The sequence below is a fragment of the Dipodomys merriami genome, unplaced genomic scaffold (assembly GCF_024711535.1).
Source record: "Dipodomys merriami isolate MVZ:Mamm:240054 unplaced genomic scaffold, mDipMer1.0.p SCAF_13, whole genome shotgun sequence".
In the NCBI taxonomy this organism is placed as follows: Eukaryota; Metazoa; Chordata; class Mammalia; order Rodentia; family Heteromyidae; genus Dipodomys; species Dipodomys merriami.
Genome location: NW_027202604.1, coordinates 15,971,973 through 15,992,497, shown reverse-complemented (window position 1 = coordinate 15,992,497; position 20,525 = coordinate 15,971,973). Strand labels below are relative to the sequence as shown.

General features: G+C 39.4%; 1 protein-coding gene across 5 annotated transcripts in view; it reads left to right on the top strand.

Annotated features, from left to right (window-relative positions):
• Positions 1 to 20,525, top strand: part of Nek10 (NIMA related kinase 10) — a 162,929-nt gene that overhangs the window by 85,642 nt on the left and 56,762 nt on the right. For all 5 annotated transcript variants that reach the window (XM_070018725.1, XM_070018722.1, XM_070018723.1 and 2 more), the window contains exon 26: positions 6,296 to 6,509. In XM_070018725.1, the coding sequence (XP_069874826.1) occupies positions 6,296 to 6,509 (214 nt within the window). The remainder of the gene's footprint in view (positions 1 to 6,295; positions 6,510 to 20,525) is intronic.

Below are 20,525 nucleotides of genomic sequence, written 5' to 3'. Positions count from 1 at the left end.
TATTTGTTCTTGGGAAACTACCTTAAGAATTAAAGAAGTCTTCAGAGATGTCATGAGAAAAGTCTGTATTTGCTCACTTCCTTTCTCCTTTCTTAGGTACCGAGTGCCACAAAGAACAGGAAAAGGGGGAGGGGGCGGCAGAGAGACATGTTTCTGATTTTGTGAAGCTGAGCTTCAGGACCCCATAACTCCCTCTGGACAGTTCTTCAGCAGGCAGTGCACACACTGCTCTGCTCTGGGCTAATAGACTAGAGCAGGCATCTGATAGCAACATTACAACGTAAAGGCTTCGAGCCTTGCTGCATTCTAAATTGACTGGCCTCTACTCCCTCTTCTCCCATTCAGTTTAGCTTTCCAAAGACCCAGTTTCTTCATCAGTGATATGGGGGCAACAGCAGTAACTACCTCGTGGGCTGGCTTCAGAGCTTAAGTAAGACAATACACACAGCATCATCATGCCCTCCACAGAGTTAAATGTTATGAGCAATAGTGATGTTATTACTATCCTGCGATAACTATATTGTAATGATGACATAATATCACATGGAAACTTGTCAAACTTATATACTGAGGTAACTCAGTACTTCACATATTGAGGCTGAAGATGATCAGCAGACTCATGCTGGCTGTGGGAAGAAGAAGAGATATCTCTATCTACTGAGTGTTGGTGGCCATTTTGATGGCATGGTGTCCATTTTGGTGGTGTGGTAGTGTGGAGGGTAGACAGATGTGTGTTGGAAGGTGTCATCATTTTTGTGGCTATAATCCCAAGAGGATTCAAAAAAATCTGCCAGGCGTTGGTGGCTCACGCCTGTAATCCTAGCTACTCAGGAGGCTGACATCTGAAGATCATGGTTCAAAGCCAGCCCTGGCAGGAAAGTCAATGAGACTCTTATCTCCAATAAACCACCAGAAAAACGGAAGTGGCACTGTGGCTCAGGTGATAGAGTGCTCGCCTTGAGCTGAAGAGCTCAGGGACAGCGCCCAAGCCCAGAGTTCAAGCCCCACGACTAGAAAAAAAAAATCCTTCAGTTGATTGGAAGAGTGGGATGATATTGGAAATATGAAAAAATCGAATTTATTCAGCTGTGGCTTCAGAGAATAAAAGTTGAGAGAAAGGAAAGGGTGAAAGTTACCAGCAAGGTTAAGGTCAAGCTGTGTCTATTCTATGGAGGAGTTGAGGGTGGGCAGCCTGGCACACACTCCATGGTGCAGAGGAGAAAATCACTCATGGGGCATTCCAGACAGCATGTTCTTGAAGGTACTTTCAACTTAAGAGTACATTCATAATGAGATAGAACTGACAATGGAATTTTATAGCTAGTCATAAATTAAGGTTGCAGGGTACATTCTGGAACAGATGTTATTTTCTTTTTTCTTTTTAAATTTAATTTAATTTTATTTGTGAACATACTGTACAGAGGAGTTACAGTTACATGGGCAGGATAATGCGTACATTTCTTACCAAGCATTGCAGCCTCCTCCTTTGTTTACCCTTCACATCCCTTCCCAGCCTCCCCCCTCCCCCCAAATCCCAATCCTTCTCCTTCCCTCCCCTTCCCCCCCCCCCCCACACCGACGTTGTAAACCTCGTTTTGGACATGACAACTTGTATTTCTCATTGTTGCAACAGGTCCACCTGTATCCTTAAACAACTGGTTTTTCCCCATCTCCTCCACAAGTTATTCTGACATCAAACATAGTGAAAGCAGGGGTTATACTGTGGGGGAGGGACATACAAAGCAACAAAGAGATAATCTTATAAATGCGTTAGAAACACATGCATGAAAGAAAAAAAACATTAAAATACACATCTAAGGGTTCATTTTCCTGACATCACATTATCTGACCTTTTCCGCTTGACTCATACATATACTAGATATTACAAATAAGGGAAATCATGGGACCTATGTTTCTTTGGACCTGGCTTACTTCACTTAATATAATTTTTTCCAAGTTTTTCCATTTCCTAACAAATGGGGCAATGTCATTCTTTCTGATGGAGGCATAAAATTCCATTGTATATATACCACATTTTCTTGATCCATTCATCTACTGAGGGGCATCTGGGTTGGTTCCATATCTTAGCTATCAGATGTTATTTTCATCTGAAGTTATTCAAGACTTCTTGTCTGGATTTGCATTACTGAGTTTTCTCTTCAGAAAATTTGGACACAAAACCAAAATGAACTATGAGTTACATGAAATTGCATACTTAATTAGTTTTGGATTTTTAGTATTTAAAAATTAGCTTCCAAAAGAATTTAAAGGAACAATTTCAAATTTCCATACTCTTATAGTCTTATATTTTTGTTCAAGAAATATAGGCCAGTGACAAATTAAAAGCACAAAAGCCTTCTTAATAATCAGAGCAGTTAGTAATTTGATAGTCTTTTAAATATAAGACAACCTAAAGGGGTTAAAGTTTATTGTAATCTCTTTCCCTCCTTCCTTCCTTCCTTCCTTCCTTCCTTCCTTCCTTCCTCCCTCCCTCCCTCCCTCCTTCCTTCCCTCCTTCCTTCCCTCCTTTCTTTCTTCCTTCCTTTCTTTCTTTCTTTCTTTCTTTCTTTCTTTCTTTCTTTCTTTCTTTCTTTCTTTCTTTCTTTCTTTCTTTCTTTCTTTCTTTCTTTCTTTCTTTCTTTCTTTCTTTCTTTCTTTCTTTCTGCCTTCCTTCCTGCCTTCCTTCCTGCCTTCCTTGGATTGTCTAACATGTTTTTATACTTGAATACTTCCCTCACTTTACTTTGACACTGTGTGTTTGTCTTATTTTCGAACAAGTTGACTCCCTCCCTCCCTCCCTCCCTCCTTCCTTCCTTCCTTCCTCCCTTCCTCCCTTTCTTCCTTCCTCCCTTTCTCCCTCTCCCCGTTTTCCCTTCTTCCCTCTCCTTTCCCTCCCTCCTTCCTCTTTCTCTCTCCCTACCTGCCTTCTTCCCCACTGTCTTTCTTTGACAGCCACCCCCGCCACCCCTCTGTTTCTTTGATAGGATCTTGTTCTGTGCCCAGGCTGCCCTCAAACTCCTGCCTTTTCTGCCCCAGCCTCCTAAAAGCAGAGATTTTAGGCATGTATCACTATATCAAGCCCTTGTAATCCTTCTTAAACTGTGTATTGTTTCTAGTCACATATATCTTCTTTCTTCCACTTTACAATCAATCCCCTCTGTTTCTCTTTCTATGTTCTTGTCAGGCAGAGCTCACAGTTTGTACTTCTAATGTGTAGAACCTTACTTTTTTTCCTTTGTATGTGGTATATAAGCACATTTTGTTAATGAAACATTGCTTTCTTAGCAAGCTTTTAAATTGCGAAAAATTTTGCATCCTTGAAGAGTTGAAAATAAATATATCTTGTTTCTCTGCCTGGTATCAGCATTGCTATTTTTATCTTTCAGTATATTGGAACAGTGTACTTTACAGTACACTGTTAAGATGGTATTGTCTGTTTTGTTTTATGCACAAATTATTCCAATTGCCTGATTTTTCTCTCCGGACGTGGTTACATAAACTGTCTAGCACTGGAGCTGACAGCAGCAGTGAGCTCTAAGGACAAGTGGATTTTCACATTTCTACCCCACCTTCAACCTTTGATTTCATTAAACATAAAATGACTCTCATAACCACTTTTTTTTCCCTCTAATATCTTCTGATTGCTCTTGCAGAGCAGCATGGGGACAAGGTGTCTCATTTATTCTAGAATGACATTTTATGCTTATTTGACTACAGAATCAATGATGCACATTACATGCTAAGAGTTTCTATCAGCATTTCTTGTGTATTATGATGGCTTCAGTTCCTCTTAAGAGTTTCTCTGGCATACCCAAATGGATAGTCATTTAGAGCAATGAGGCTAAACTGCAGCTTTTGGTAGAAGGCGTTCCTGTGAAGCTCAAAGTCTGTGGCCAAGTTTTGTTGTTTTTGTTTTTATTGTTATGGATAGACATACTCTTTGGTTGTTAGTCTGGGTTCAAGCATGTAATCTTAGCCTGAGCCAAAAAAAAAAAAAAAAAAAAAACACAAAAAGAAAGAAAAGAAAAAAAAAGAAAAGAAAGACAAAATGTTGAGACTCCATCTCAACCAATGGCTGGTACGGTGGCATGCACCTCTCATTCCAGGGTCAAGGAGAATCACAAATAGGGGGAGTGCAGTCCAGAACTTCCACGGCATAAGATGCCAGGTACTACCTTAAAAATAACCAACACAGACAGGGGTTAGAAGAGCGACACAAGTGGTAGAGCATTTTCCTAGCAAGTGCAAAGTCCTGAGTTCAAAACCCTAGTACTGACTCTCCCCCCCAAAAAACATTGTAGTAGTTAAAATAGTTTTGGGTAGTTAAATAGAGCAGTGAACAGAGAACATATAAGACATGGACAGTAAGTGTGTGTGAGAATAGTCTAAAACATCTTTCTAGTGGGGACTTAGAAGATGGAGTTTTGGCAAGTGGATAAAAGATAAGAAAAGGAAAGGGCTGGGCAATGTGGCTCATGCCTGTAATCCTAGCTACTCGGGAGGCTGAGATCTGAGGATCACATGTCAAAGCCAGCCTAGGCAGGAAATGCTGTGAAACTCTTATCTCCAATTAACCATCAGAAAACTGGAAATGGTGCTGTGGCTCAAAGTGGTAGAGCACTAGCCTTGAGTAAAGAAGCTCAGGGACAGTGCCCAGGCTGTGAGTTCAAGCACCACCACCACCATCACCACCACCACCACCACCACCAACAACAACAACAAAAGGGAAAGGGCAGGATATTATAAGAAAAAAATCAACCAAATGGACAAAAAAATTAAACAAATGAGGACCATAGGAGAGTCCTGGGCTATTCGGGAAGGTGTGGATAGGAGCATTAGTGTGCTGTTAGGGTTAGGAGAGCAGAGGAGGTAAGGAGTAATTTAACAAGAACCTTCTATGGCATTCCGGGAATTTTAGTTTTGTCCAGTTGTCCATAAGAAACTATAGAAGATCTTCATCTTGAGCAAAGAAGTGATGCTGTCCAACTTAAAAATATTACTTTAGTAGCAGTCTCCTACCTAACTTGGTACATAATAAATGCATAGAATGAAGATCGTTAAACACGAGATCATGCTAACCAAAAGGCAAGTCCATTGCCTTTGAATAAAAAGAAAACGCAAAAAACATAGAGCATAAAATGACAATGCTGAATGCCCGGCTTAAACTTGTGTATACTCTACTCATGTTTAATAAATTCAGTAAGAAATTTCCAAATTACCACTTGGAATCTTATTTTGACTTCTGTTATAAAAGAACAATCATGGACTAATGGAGTCATCTGTGCATGGGAAATCTTCATGGATTGCTTGCTAGATCATATATAAGATGTGAAAATTAGGTATTTTCCTCAAAATCCCAACAAATTAAATTCTAATGAGAAGCACACATGATTTCAGTCAATATAGAGAATTTGAAGTTAAACACAAGCAAGGTCCTCTAGTAGATGCCAGAAATAATGCAATGATCTGCTAATGGGCTTTGAAAGCAGAAGAAGCTTCTAGATATGCCAGGCTAAGCAATGCTCCTACCTGCAGTGCACGGATTGCTATTTTCTACCTCCAACGTCACTGTAAATGTTAGCATGCAATGTGTCAAATTAGTTCTATTGGTAAAGAAAAGTCAAACTAGAGGCCATGGTTTTCTGTATTTCCTTGTATGTACAAATTATGGATAACCATGCATCTAAAATTTCAGTCATCCTGATTTTCCTAAAAATCTATATCTTGTCAGAAACAAAAAATATATATAGAAACTTTACATTCTTTTTTTTTTTTTTTTTGTCAGTCGTGGGGCTTGAACTCTGGGCCGGGGCACTGTCCCTGTGCTCTTCAGCTCAAGGCTAGTGCTCTACCGCTTGAGCCACAGTGCCACTTCTGGTTTTCTAGTGGTTTATTGGAGATAAGAGTCTCATGGACTTTCTTGCCCGGGCTGGCTTTAAACCGTGATCCTCAGATCTCAGCCTCCTGAACAGCTAGTATTACAGGCGTGAGCCACCAGCGCCCAGCAAACTTTACATTCTTATCTGCAGGATTCAATGGGATTCAGTGAACCATCTTGTATTCAGATCATGGTGAACAGTTATACTTGCCTTTTAAAGAGGGATACTGTCAGGCACAAATGGCTCACACCTGCAATCCTAGCTGTCTATGCAGGAATCTGGCTCCTTTGCTTTCTTATCTCCGGTTCCTGCTGATAGACATACCACGGGGACCCACAGCAGCATTTCGCAGTGACCCCTCCCACCCTAGCCCATCCCAGACTGGCCAGTGTTACAACGAGCTGCTTTTCTCCCAGGTGCCTCACTCCTGATGCGGACGCCCGCCCTGACATTGTAGAAGTCTGTTCCATGATATCTGATGTCATGATGAAGTACTTAGACAACTTGTCTACATCTCAGCTGGCCTTGGAGAAGAAACTGGAGCGGGAGCGCAAGCGCACACAGAGATATTTTATGGAAGCCAACAGGAACGCCGTCACCTGCCATCATGAGCTGGCTCTGCTGTCTCAGGTAGGTGCAAATCTGTCTCCAGCATGCCTTCTACTAAGCCAGCTGAAGCTCTTCATGTTGTTTGATAAAAAGCTCACCTGAAGTTAGGAAAAAGATTCACTACCCTGAAGTAGTTTACTATTATATAGTTATATATTTACATCCTTTTTTTTTCCTTTGTGGTACCCGAGTTTGAATTACTTGCTTGGCTTGTTTGCTCAGCTGGTGCTCTACCACCTGAGCCACACCTCTAGTTGGTTTTTTTCCTGGTTATTTTGGAAATGGAGGCTCCAGGACCTCTCTGCTTGGGTTTGCTTTGAACCACCATTCTCCAGACATTAGCCTTTTGAATAAGCTAGGATTAAAGGCACGAGTCATTGGCATATTCATTTTTATATCTACAAATAAAAGCAACTCAGTATAACTGATTTTTTTCCAAAGAATGAATCCATAATTTATTGTGTATTGTAAAGCCAGCAGTGTCAGAAAGTTCTCTTGGCAATTCTTCAGGTTTAAATTACAGCATATAAACAAATGGATAAAGAGCAGTACTTATACCTGGTGTGTGTACATGGGCAAGTGTGAATGCTGGTGATGCTCTTGTTACTCTACCTTTGTGATAATTGTCAATCACCAGCCACCTTCTGCTCCTGTGCAGGACAGCCCCAGCCGCAACCCAGCAAGCGGCTCTTCTGCCTACTAGCTATTCTTTTTTTCTGATTGGAGGGTGGCGTTCAAGGGAATGGTATCATAAAGCACATGTGTGGTTAGGAAACCTGCTCATGAAATCCCTTCTCAACATCCTAAGGTCCTTCCACAATTAGGAAAGTTATGTAAATAGTTGGTATAATTTTATTCTTCTTTATGTCTGAATCATACTCCATCATGCACAGTACATGCATGTGCATGTGCATGTGCATGTATATGGATGTGTATCCATGTGTATGTATATACACATACTTCTTTATCCATTCACTGATGGACACCAAGGCTGCTTCTTGTAAATAGTACTGGGTATACAGATCTCTCTGACTGTATTTTAACCTACATTCCTTTAGATATAGAATCAGGAGAAGAATAAGAGGATTATATGGTAGTTTTATGTTTAGTTTAATTTTTTTTTGGTGGGGGGAAACTACTGGGAATTGAACTCAAAGCTTCACACTGTCAGGCAGACACTCATCACTGAGCTATGACTCCGTCTCCGGTTTTTTAGCTGGTTATTTTTCATGTAGGATTTCTCTTCCTATTTGGGTCATACTCCTGAGTCTGGACCCATCTATTTGAAGTCTCTTGTCTTGGTTGGGAGATAGACACATGCCATCACAGCCACTGAAATAGAGTATCTTGGACCTTTTTTTCCTGGGCTGGTCTGGAACCTTGATCCTTCCAATCTCTCAAATAAGTGTGAAACATTAGCACCTGGCTTATGTTTAGGTTTTTTTTTCTCCTTCAGTCAGGGAGCCTGAACTCTGGGCCTAGGCGCTGTCCCTCAGCTCTTCAGCTCAAATCTAGCACTCTACCACTTAAGTCACAGCACCACTTTCGTTTTTTTCTGCTTATGTGGTGCTGAGGAATCAAACCCAGGGCCTCATGCATGCAAGGCAAGCACTCTACCACTGAACCACCTTCCCAGCCCTTATGTTTAGTTTTTAAAGGAATAGCCATACTTATTTTTGTAGTGCCTGCACTAATTTACATTCCCACCAGTAGAAGATTAGGGTTCCTTTTTTCCCACATGTTTTCCAGCATTTGTTGTTGCTTGTTTATTGATGGTAGCCGTGCAGCCATTCCATCAGTGCAATGGAATCTTACTGATGTTTTGATTTGCATTTTTTTTTGGTTGGTTGTGAGGCTTGAACTCTGGGTCTGGGTGCTGTCCCTCAGCTCTTCAGCTCACGGTGAGTGCTCTACCATTTTAGCCACAATGCCACTTCCAGTTTTCTGGTGGTTAACTGGAGATAAGAATCTCATGGACTTTCCTGCTTGGGTTGGCTTTGAACTTCAAACCTCAGATATCAGCCTCCTGAGTAGCTAGGATTACAGAGTAAGTCACCAGTGCCAGGCTTGATTTGCATTTTTTATGGCTAAAGATACCAAAAATTTCTTCATGTGTTGATTAGACATTCATATTACTACTTTTGAAAGCTATTTTCAAAATTAATTTTTTCATTTACTAGTTGGACTGATATTTCTTTCAGTCTTTACTTTTTGGAGTTCTTTATATCTTCTGGATAGTAATCTTTTATCTTGATTAGTAACTGGCAAGTATATTTTTCTTATTCTGTAGGTTTCCTCTGCATTCTGGTAATTGTTTCCTTTGCTATAAAGACCTTTTCAGTTCGGTGCAATATCATTTTTTCTTTTTTGAGCAATTGGAGTTGCATTTAGAAAAGCACTACCTGTGTCAACTTATATCTTCAAGACTTTTTGCTGTCCCTTCCTCTTGCACTCTCCTAGTTTCTGGTCTTACATTAAGATCTTTGATCCATTTGTAATTGATTTTTGTAAAGGGGGCATAAATAGTGGTTTCAGTCTTCTTCATGTATATATCTAATTTTCCCAACACTGGTTGGTGAGGAGTATGTCTTTTCTCTAACATAAATTTTTTTGACACCTTTGTCAAAAATCAGATAGCTATAGCTGTGTGGGTTTGTTTCTAAGCTTTTCTATTTCACTGATCTGTATGTCTCTCTCTTTTTTGTGTCAGTACCCTACCGTTTGTGTTACTATGGTTCTGCAGTATAATTTGAAGTCAGATATTGTGATACCTCTAACGGTGCTCTTTTCCAGTATATTGTTTGCAGGAAAATGGATGGAACTAGGGATCACCTTTTAAGGAAAGTAAACTGATAGGGAAAGACAAGTATCACATATTCTCTTTTATGTGCAATCTAGTCCTTAAAAATGAATGACAGAAATGTAAAACAGGTTGTCAGGGTGGGGGTGGGGTTGAATACCAGTGGGAGAGGGGGAAAATGGAGGCAGTATGGGAGTGAATATGGTAGAGGTCAAATACAGGATACACATATAGGAAAATAGAACAGTGAAACCTGAGAAAATTGTTTCAAGAAGTGGGGAGGGGGAGGGATGAGGAGTCGGAGAAGAACTCATCAGGGCACACTGTATGCATCTATGAAGATATCACAGTGAAAACCTTTTGTACAGCTAATACACACTCATATATGCTAGCTGATATAGGCTAATGAAAAAGAAAAAATCAGACATTTCTGATTTCTCGAATGCCAAAATGTCCAATGAACTTTCCAAAAAGGAGAGATGCACTGCTATTCAGTGGGTCTGTCTGGAGAATACTTGAAATCCAGAAGCTGGAGATTTAGTGCAGTTTTCTTTAAAGGGAAACTTATCTTCATTGTTTTATATGTTGAGCCCTAATGTAATTTCAAAAACAATCCATGATGGTTTTCTTCTTCTTCTTTTTTTTTTAAGTTAACTTACTTTATTGTTAGTATAGAAGTGGTAAACAAGGGGATTACAATTACATGAATCAGGCAATGAGTACATTTTCTTCAAAAGTACAGTGTCATCTATTCCCTTATTCCCTCCCAGTCTTTCTCTCCTGTATCCAACCACAAGTTGTATGGTTCATTTTTCATCAATGTCTAGTGAACTCCACTATTACTCTTTTTCACTCTTTTTCCCTTGAGTTCTGTGCCCTCTTCCACCCTTCCAAAGATCAACACGTGAATACACCATATAGAAGGTAAAGAAGATAGAATCATCAAAAACTAAAAACTAAAAAAAAAGTCTTTTGTTTCTATATCCTGGAGTTTGTTTCAGTATATATATTGTTTTACATAAATACGAAGAGGCACTTAGCCATTGCACCTTTGTGATTCTCTCCTGAGAGTATCCTCTTTTTTTTTTTTTTTTTTTTTTTTTTTTACTGTATGTGAGTATCTAGAATCCTGTATAAGGTGTCATGTCTCAGTGCATTTGAGATCTAACTCTTGCGTATCAGAGAGAACATGTGTTGTTTGTCACTCTGAGTTTGCCTTACCTCACTTAACATGATTTGTTTTAGTTCCACCCATTTCCTTGCAAATGACATAATTTTATTCTTTCTAATGGAGCGTGAACTTCCATGTGTATAGGTACCACAGTTTTGGGATCCGCTCATCTATTGTAGGGCATCTGGGCTGTTTCCATAACTTGGCTATTGTGAATAGTGCAGCAATGAACATGGAGGTGCAGGTGTCCTTAGCATATCGTGGTTTATGGTGCTCAGGGTAGATGCCTAGGAGTGGTATGGCTGGGTCACTGGGAAGGTCTATGTTTACTTTTTTGAGGAAATTCCAGATTGCTGTCCAGAGTGGTTGTACTAGTTTACATTCCCATCGGTGGTGCCGTAGGGTTCCTTTTCCCCCACACCATGATGGTTTTCTAAGGCCTTGGTTTACATTGAAAAGCACAGAACTTGGAGTTACAGCTTTCACCGAGCACCATTACATTACATCAAGCTCACTTTCTGTGCTATTTTACTGCCTGATTCCTTAAACCCAGGCAGCTTTAGGAAGAATCCTTCCTTGTATGCCATGTTCCTTTCCGAGTACGGTATTCTTTGCAGAGGAAAACGCAAGAGATTTAACTGTTTCTGTATCTCTTATGTATTCAGAGCCTTGCCTTAAGCTCTGTGCCACAAAGCTCCTTAGCCAGTTTCCAGCTGGATGTGAGTCATTTTCTATTAGAGTCACGTGCCTGATGCAGGGGCGGAGCTGGCCTAAAACCCAACCACCGGAATCCTCTTATCTCTAGCGAAGCACCTTGAGAAAAATCAGTTTGTACATTTAATTTTATTCCTCAGCTTAAAAAAAAACTTCCATTATGGAAAATTTCTAACAAAGTGTGCTTCCTGTGCCCACCCCAAACTTCAACAATAGATTGGCTATTTTGAGCTAATTGTGTGTCCTTCCCACTTTCATACACCTTCTTACACTCCCTGCCTTTTTCATATGATGTGTGTTTGTGTTTGTGTGTGTGTGTGTGTGTGTGGGTGTGTGTGTGTTAAAGTATTAGGCCTCAAGCTCTCAGTTGGCTTACTTGTTCAGCTGGCACTCTATTACCTGAGCCAGACCACCAGTACTCAGGGCTTGAGTGTTGTCCCTGAGCTTTGATGCTCAAGGCTAGTGCTCTACCACTTTGAGCCACAGTGCTACTTCTGGCTTCCTGATGGCTGATTGGAGATGTGTTTTATGAGCTTTCCTGCCCAGGCTGGCTTCAAACCATGATCCTCAGATTTCAGGCTTCTGAGTAGGTAGGATTACAGGTGTGGGCCACTGGTGCCTGGCCAGTTACTACTTTTCCTTTTTTTTTTTTTTTGTAAAGGTGGTATACAGAGGTGTTACAATTACATAAGTAAGGAAATGAGTACAATTCGTGTTGAACATTGCTACCCGCCCCCTCGTTTTCTCCTGCTTGCCCCACCCTGCCCCAACTCTTCTTCCCTCGAGTTGTGAAGTTCATTTCCAACACAGTGTCTTGTGAGTATTGTGGTTGCATTGGTTCCCTTTGTCATTTGTCTCACCATTTCTGTGATTTCCCTTCCCATCCCCACATCAGTTATTACTTTTAAAAAACTTACAGTTACGCAAGTGGTGGCAGAAAAATCACGGAAGTGGAATGGTATGCATCACTTTTTCTCAGACAGCATTTTTATTTTTGAAATATATAGTGCAATGTTCTCCCCAGAGCAGTTAACATCAGTGATGCAGTTCACAGCGTAATGATTAATGCTCGTCCAGGGAAGACATCCAAGTGGATTCAGTGAAACTTTATGCGGAGGTCCATGGGGAGTTACTAAAATTTTACAGATTAGAAGGCAAGCAAACAATTGACAGAAACGTTAAAGGTGCAAATCTCATGGGAGACTGTGTCATTAACTCATAGTTTAGCTTAAGTCTTAATTATGACAATTTTCATAATGGCAGGTACAAATAAGTATTCTCAAAAGACTCCTCTGAGTCTTCACCAAGAAAGCCCGCTGCTGTGTGCTGTGCTTTCTACCATGAGTGTAAAACTGGACTTTTCTTTGGAAGAATGTTGACCTTTTCTGTTTCTTTATTTTTGGCATTAGACATAAGAAGTTATGCCCGTGCCAGTGGCTCACACTTGTAATCCTAGCTACTCAGGAGGCTGAGATCCGAGGATCGTAGTTGGAAGCCAGAAGAGAAGTTAGCGAGACTCAGATCTCTAATTAACCAACAAAACACTGGAACTGGAGGTGTGGTTCAAGTGATAGAGTACCAATCTCAAATAGGAAAGCTGATGGAGATCTCAAAGTCCTGTGTTCAAGCCCCAGCCCCAGCACAAAATAAAACTAAGAACCAGAAGTCATCAGGTGAAGAGAGATCTGATAAGAATTAATCAGGATGAAATAAGGTAAAGATGTTTAATTAGCTGTATAAAAGCTGGATATTCCAGGAAGAGACTGAGGGTAAACGCAACAGAAATGTTATCCAACAGGCTGATTGGCAGGGTTACCTTTCTCCTCTAAGATCTTTCACAGGAACTCTGTTGTTACCACTTCCTTTTTCTTTGGCAGCACGAGTGTTTAAACTCAGAACCTCATGCCTGCTCTGCAGGTGCTCTATTATTTGAGCAAACCTCCAGTCCTTTTTTGCTTTTATTATTTTTCAGGTAGAATCTTGTATTTTTCCCCTAAGTCAGCCTTAGAACATGATGTTCCTGCCTATACCTCTTGCATAGCTGGGATTACAGATTTGTTCTACCATCTCCAGTTTTCTGATTGAGATGAGGAGGGTGTGCCTCTCTAACATTTTTGTCCAGACAAAGATTCTCCCAATCTCTGTTTCCTAATAGCTAGGCTTACAGGTATGCACCACTAGGTTTGACTCTTTTTTTTTTTTGCCAGTCTTTTAAATGGTGAATGATTTCATTTTTTTTCTCGTGATACTGGAGTTTTGCCAGGCAGGCATTCTACCACTTGATCCATGCCTCTAGATGCTAAAAAAAGATTTATTTTTACTAGTTGAATAAATTCATTGAGTTTGGATAATTCTTTTCTTATCCATACTAGTGCCTTGACTATCAGGGGACAGCACAAAGAAAGGAAAATGGAAAAATCTTGTGGTCTGTAATTAATAACCAAAGCACTTGATTTCTTAAGATTCGTTTATTTTCCAAATGCAAGACAATATGCTTGATATTGCAAAGATTGTAAAAATGATAAGCAATGGTCCCAATAGCTGCTACTTATTTGGGAAGTCAAGACAGACAAACACATTCAAGAGGACATTTCTAATGCTTAATAGCACAAGAAATATATGGGGATACTGCAGGAAGTTTCCAGAAAAAGCAAACAAGACTGTGGTTTGGCCATTAGATATGAAAGTCCCTTTTGGATGGAAAAGAAGGAAAAAAGGTTCAGGACTGCTAGATATACCAGCATATCTCACACAGGACTAAAAAGCAAACTTAGAAAGGGTGTTGTTATAGGCTTCAATTTAATAGACAAGGAAAGGGAAACCAGGAGTCATTAAAACACTTAGCTAGTCCATCAAAACCACAAAACAACATATGCTGGGGGGTGGGGAAAAGGAATCCTAAGTACACTATTGGTGAGTATATAAATTAATGCAACCACAATGGAAGTCAGTATGGAGATTCTGCAAAATTACTAGCCTATGATCTAGCAACACTACTTTTGGGCATTTATCCAAAAGAATGTTATGTCAGGGTATAATAATGGCTCCTGCATACCCATGCTCATTGTCATACCATTTGATACCATTTGCAATAACTAAGCTATGGAAACCACCCAGGTGGTCTACAACTGATGAATGGATCAAGAAGACATGATGCATATATCTATCCATCCATCGATTGATCCATTGATCAATAGAAACACCATATGCCAGGTGTGGGACAGGCTTGCACACAAAATGAGTGAAGTGATACCAGAGGAGAGGTTTATTATCAAGCAAGAGGTTTGTTACTATGAAGAATTAATTGTTTTGCAGGATTGGGGACTGGAGAGACAAGTAGGGAAATGTATAGGGGCAGTGCAGGTGGGTGAGGCTGAAGCTACTGTCCACATGCAACATCACAGAGAAGCATCTCCATCACAAAGGAAGCTTTAACTGTGCTGTAAATCCCTGCCAACAAATAGAATCAATCTCATTCTGATTAGCTAAGATTTAGCTCCCTCTTTTAGCCATCTCCCACATCTACCAAAACAACCCAGATATGATTGTGATAAATCACTCTGTACTTGAGATCATGAGTAAGAGTACTCATAGAAAATTCTGCAAGCCCTTGGCAAATGAAAAAAGATTTCTATGAAAATCAGGTACTGTCGAACAGTATCATCTTAAATTCCATCCACTTTGGAGGACAAAGTACTGATACAGCACTTATCAGCAGAGTATTTTCAAATGCACAATTCCTTGAGAAATTCACTTCAGTATGGGCTTCTTAAAAGTAATTTTCTAATATAATCTGTTATGTGCTCTTAGCAAACTTCATTGACAGAGCATTTTTAAAATTCTCTTTATAAAACTGCCCATTTAACTGAACAGATATGCAGGCAGCCGTACCTTCCCTTTTCCTTCCTTCCTTCCTTCCTTCCCTCCTTCCTTCCTCCCTTCCTTCCTTCCTTCCTTCCTTCCTTCCTTCCTTCCTTCCTTCCTTCCTTCCTTCCTTCCTTCCTTCCTTCCCTCCTTCCTTCCCTCCTTCCTTCCTCTCTTCCTACCTTCCTTCCTTCCTTCCTTCCTTCCTTCCTTCCTTCCTTCCTTCCTTCCTTCCTTCCTTCCTTCCTTCCTTCCTTCCTTCCTTCCTTCCTTCCTTCCTTCCTTCCTTTTTTTTGGTGCTGGTCCTGGGGCTTGAACTCAGGGCCTTGGTGTTGACTATGAGCTTATTTTGCTCAAGGCTGGTGTTCTACCACTTGAGCCACAGCCCACTTCTGGCTTTTTCTTGGTTAATTGGAGATAAGAATCTCATAAACTTTCCTACCCAGGCTGGCTTTGAACTGCAGTCCCCAAATCTCAGTTTCCTAAGTAGGTAGGCATGAGCCATGGTCACTTGACTTATCTTCCCATTTTTAATAAACATTTTAAAATGTGTTATTTACTCATCTGCATTGCATAATTTTTATTATCTTGAATGCTACTTATAATTGCTGAGCACACTACTAAAAGCTTGGGTACAGTCCTCTGCTAAGAAATTAAATTAAGCCATGCAGAAAAATAGTGCCTTTTCAAAGGACAATATGTCTGTGTACACTTTTGGTTTTATTGTCTTGTTCACTGTTGACAATTTCTCCCAAGGCTGTGAAAATACATCAAGTAATTGTGCAGGGAAAGAAGGATCAGGAAGAAAAATCATGACTTGGTGTGGAATTCTTCTCTACAAGTTAGGCTTTGAGAAAGTACAACAATTTCTTTTAGGCTTCCATTCAAACACAATACTCTCATCCACACATAAAGTTTTTCTTTTTATTGGCATAATTTACATATAGTAAAATGTGCAAATGTTTAGAATTAGTTTAGTAATTAGTTTTGACACATGGGTAATTGAAAGCACAGGTCTATCATCTCGGAAAGTTTCCTCAAGTCCTCACTTCAGATTACTCTTGGTTTCAAATGCATCTAAAGTATGTACACTTTAGCTTTTGGCTTTCCTCCTTGTGTTATGTATAATTGATAATATGCTTATATTTCTAGGTGGTCTGAAATAGTATAATACTTCATACTTTAACTAGTTTGCTGTTTCCAAACTTGGAGTGTGTTAAGTAAGACTACTATGAACTTTCTCATGTAAGCCATTTTGTGGATATATGTTCTCTTAGATAAATACCTGGGAATAGAATTTCAGGGTCATAGGTAGTTGTATATTGACATATAAGAGGAACGTCTTCTTTATTCCTCCTCCTCCTCCTCCTCCTCCTCCTCCTCCTCCTCCTCCTCCTCCTCCTCCTCCTCTTCCTCCTTCTCCTCTTCCTCTTCTTCTTCCTCCTCCTTCTTCTTGTGCTGGTCCTGGCACTCAGAGCCTGGACACTGTCCCTGGGCATTTTTTTGGTCAAGGCTAGTGCTATACCACTTGAGTCACAGATTCACTTCTGGATTTTTTGCTACTTAATTAGAGCTAAGAGTCTCACATACTTTCCTGCCTGGGATGGCTCTCAACCTCAATCCTCAGATCTCAGCCTCCTGAATAGCTAGGATTACAGACATGAGACACTGGCCTTCGGCTGATACTGAACACCTTAACCTGTTAGTGTTGGCAAATGCCTGTGTGTGTGTGTGTGTGTGTGTGTGTGTGTGTGTGTGTGTGTGTGTGTGTGTGTGTGATGTCTATTCAAATTTTTTGCTTTTATTGATTTATAGTTCTTTAAATATTCCCAATATTGGCAAATATTTTTTGCAAAAATTTTCTCACCTTGTAGGTTGCCTATTCATTTAATTAATGGTATTTTTTGGGGGTAGAAAATTTGAATTTGATCAACATGAATTCATTTATTTAGTGTTTTGAGGGATTATTATTCATATTCTGTTAGAGAAAGTTTGCCAAAGCTGCAAAAGCAGGGTCATTTTTTACCTTTTTGTACATTTTTCTTTTTCTTTTTTCTTTTTGAGTTCTTTTTTTATTGTGAAAATACTGTACAGAGGGGTTACAATTACATGGGCAAGATAATGAGTACATTTCTTATCAAGCATTATAGCCTCCTCCTTTGGTTACCTTTTTGTACATTTTTCTTGGGTTTCCTCACGATACTTTCATAAAGACTATACGATCATCTCCAGCTTCCAGCATAGCTATCATAGCTCTCATTATCCTCCCAGATCTTTCAAAAAAGATGTTTTACACATACAACTTTTATATTTAGGTTATGGTCCATTTTGGTTTTAATTTGTGTATAGAATGATGAAGTATTGAATTATTCCACATGAGTATCCCTTTTTCCAATATCCTTTAAAAATATCTAATCTTTCCCCATTGATTTTGCTCAGCATTTTTGTTTGAACTTGGATATATATATATATTGAGATCTGTTTCTGAACTCTGCTGTTCCATTGATCTATATGACTATTCTTATAATATCACAGGGTGTACGTGTGTGTGTGTGTGTGTGTGTGTGTGTGTGTGTGTGTGTGTACGCGTGCTAGTCCTGGCGTTTGAACTCAGGGTGCTGTCCCTGAGCTTTTTTTTTTACTCAAGTCTAGCACTCTACAACTTGAGTCACAGCTTCATTTCCGTGGACTTTCCTGCCCTGGCTGTCCCTTCAACCATGATCCTCAGATCTCATACTTCTGAGTAGCTAGGATTACAAGCATAAGCCATTGGTACCTGCCAAATATTACCAATTATTGTAGATTAAATTTTTTTTTACCATAGTATAGAACAGATCTTATGAACTTGTTCTATCTCACTGAACTGTGTTCTTGGATTTGTAGCTGTTTCTTAAGTGTTGAAACCAAGTTATGCCAGTCTTCCAAGTTAGTTCTTTGTCAAGTTTCAGTTGACTATTTTAGTTATGCTCTATTTCCTTACTAGCTTTAAATCAGCCTGTCAATTTTTTAAAATAATCATTCAACAAATTAAATGTTTACCTTTTGTTTTAGCATGGAGAGAAGATCCTTAATATATTAAAATCTTTTATTTATTCAACAAAATCTATTGAACATTTAATTCCTTTTCTGGGGACTGTCTTGGCCCCTTGATTACCTATTTCATAGTTGGAGGAGACAAATAATACATAAATAAAAGATAGGAAAAGACAGAAGAAGGTAAGGGTGTTATCCTTCATGGTAGAGACTCAAGTGGTAGGACTTTTGAAAAAGGCACAGGTGACATTCATTGTAAGATGTTTTATAGTGGCTGAGAGCCAAGAGTAGAATCAGGGATATTGGAGAGGAGAATATTGCAATGGTCCAAGCCAATGATGATGGCCACTGATTTTCTTTCTGGCATTTAATGCATTTGGTGTTTAGCTAAAACTCAACCTTTATCTATTTCTTTCTTCAAAATCAAACAGTGAGTGGGGCTCTGATTTGTGGGGCTCACAGATGTTGGTAAGTATCCATGTCCGATGCCACACCCCTTAGTGCCTTAAGCATGGCAGGTTTTCTCATGTTGCATTTGTTGCTTTTGAGAAATCCAAGTTTGGATGCTCTAAAATTTCCCCTTTTGGTGGAATCCATGCATTGTTTCTTTTATATGTTAGAGAGAAGGCCTTATACTGACTTTATCTCAAATGCTCACAAGTCTTCAGTCTTGAAATTATGTGACAGTCAGCATTGTTGTTGTAGATTAAATCTTCTGTATTTTTAACAAATGAAAGTTTAGATTTTGAGACTGTTTTTTTCCCTTTAGTGGGGTTGTAATTTCTAAAAATCCCAACAACACCCAAACCCTATATTTGCATTAAGACTAACAGATAAGTTACTGATCCTTTTTATTTTTATTTTTGGTTAATACTGGGGCTTGAACTCAAGGCCTGGATGCCGTCTCTTAGCTTTTTTGCTCAAGGCTAATGATTTACCATCTTAGTGATGCCTCATCTTTTGCCTTTTTGGGTGATTAATGGAGATAAGAGTCTCATAGATTTTCTTGCCCAGGATGGCTTTGAACTGTGATTCTCAGATCTCAGCCTGATGAGAAACTAGGATTACAGGCATGAGCCACTGGCACCCAGTTTATCTGTCCATTTTTGAAACAAGGTTAATGATAGAGTAGCAATGACACATTTCCAATGGTGGCAAATTCGATAATGACTTTCTAGAGTTAATTTTAGTGATCAATCCATTCTCTAGCTTATTTATTTTAGTGTTTCTTCATACAGTCTCATGTTTTAAGTAAATTCTAACATCATCATAGCTGCATGATGGTAGCAAAACCTTTTAGCTCAGTGTGAACACATCAATTAAATTCACTATTAAATAATAAATAAAATCTAAACTTAGAAAAAAAGTCTTGTATTCTATAGCCCTTATAAAATGTAGCTGTTTTTAAGGCTTCACAACTGCCAATTTTTCTAGTAGCTTTATTGCTCTCACTTGACATATGCAGCATGAGGAGAAGGGAAAGGCTTTGGAGTTCCCAAGATAAATTAGGCCATAGTATCATGCAAACACTGCATCTGAACCCCTTCGGCTACATGGGGCACTGAAAGTATGTTCTGTTCCACCTCTTGGCAAAGCCAAGATTCCTAGAGGGAGGAGGCCAGGGCACCAGCTCCTTCCTGCACCTGCTGAGGTAGGCCAGGTCCTCCAGAAGGCCTCGTCTATGTGACTCCTTTAGTGATTTGAGCACACTTACTGAGTTTTAAAGAAACTTTAGGGACAAACTTACATCCAAGCATGTAGTCAGTAATGTTTCGTACTCTGAATTTCCTTTGTGCTAGCACCCATGAAAAGCAGAGAATGTGGTTTTGTTTGGTCACTGTCACTTCAGCCAGATGGATTGCTGTCACTCTTTCAGAAGCTTTTAAGTTTATGTATTTAAGGACAGTTATTAACTAAACAAACAGAAGAAACTGGCAGAGATTTGGCAAGTAGAAGAGACTATTTCAGAGCACAGAGAAATTGTATATTTTTAAATAGTCTTAAGAATTTAGGATATGTCTGGTGTAATGCTTCATATTTAGTTCTTGCTTTTCATCCTCCTTGTAAAACCAACATTGCACTAGTTTTAATAAAATGGCCTCTCTTAATTCCTTACTGTCACAGTTAATTCGAGGAACAACAGTTTGTTACTGTTAGAATTACTATTGAACTAAAAATGTATATGATCTGCTACCCAAGCAAAAAAAATTACATTATAATGAGTGAAACTGAGTTAAACGGAATTGTGCCTCAAGGAACAGAGTGATAGGAAGTGTGTTCTGTAATAATAGTGATTTTCTTAGCAATGAAATTTTACAGCCTGATTTTCATTGTGTTCTCCTTGCTGCCGTATTGATGTAAGAATATGTCCACCCATTCCTTGGAGATGCAGTTGCTCCCTCCCCCCGACTCCACAAATCATGTCTCTCTTGAAAAAGATGACAGCAGCCACATT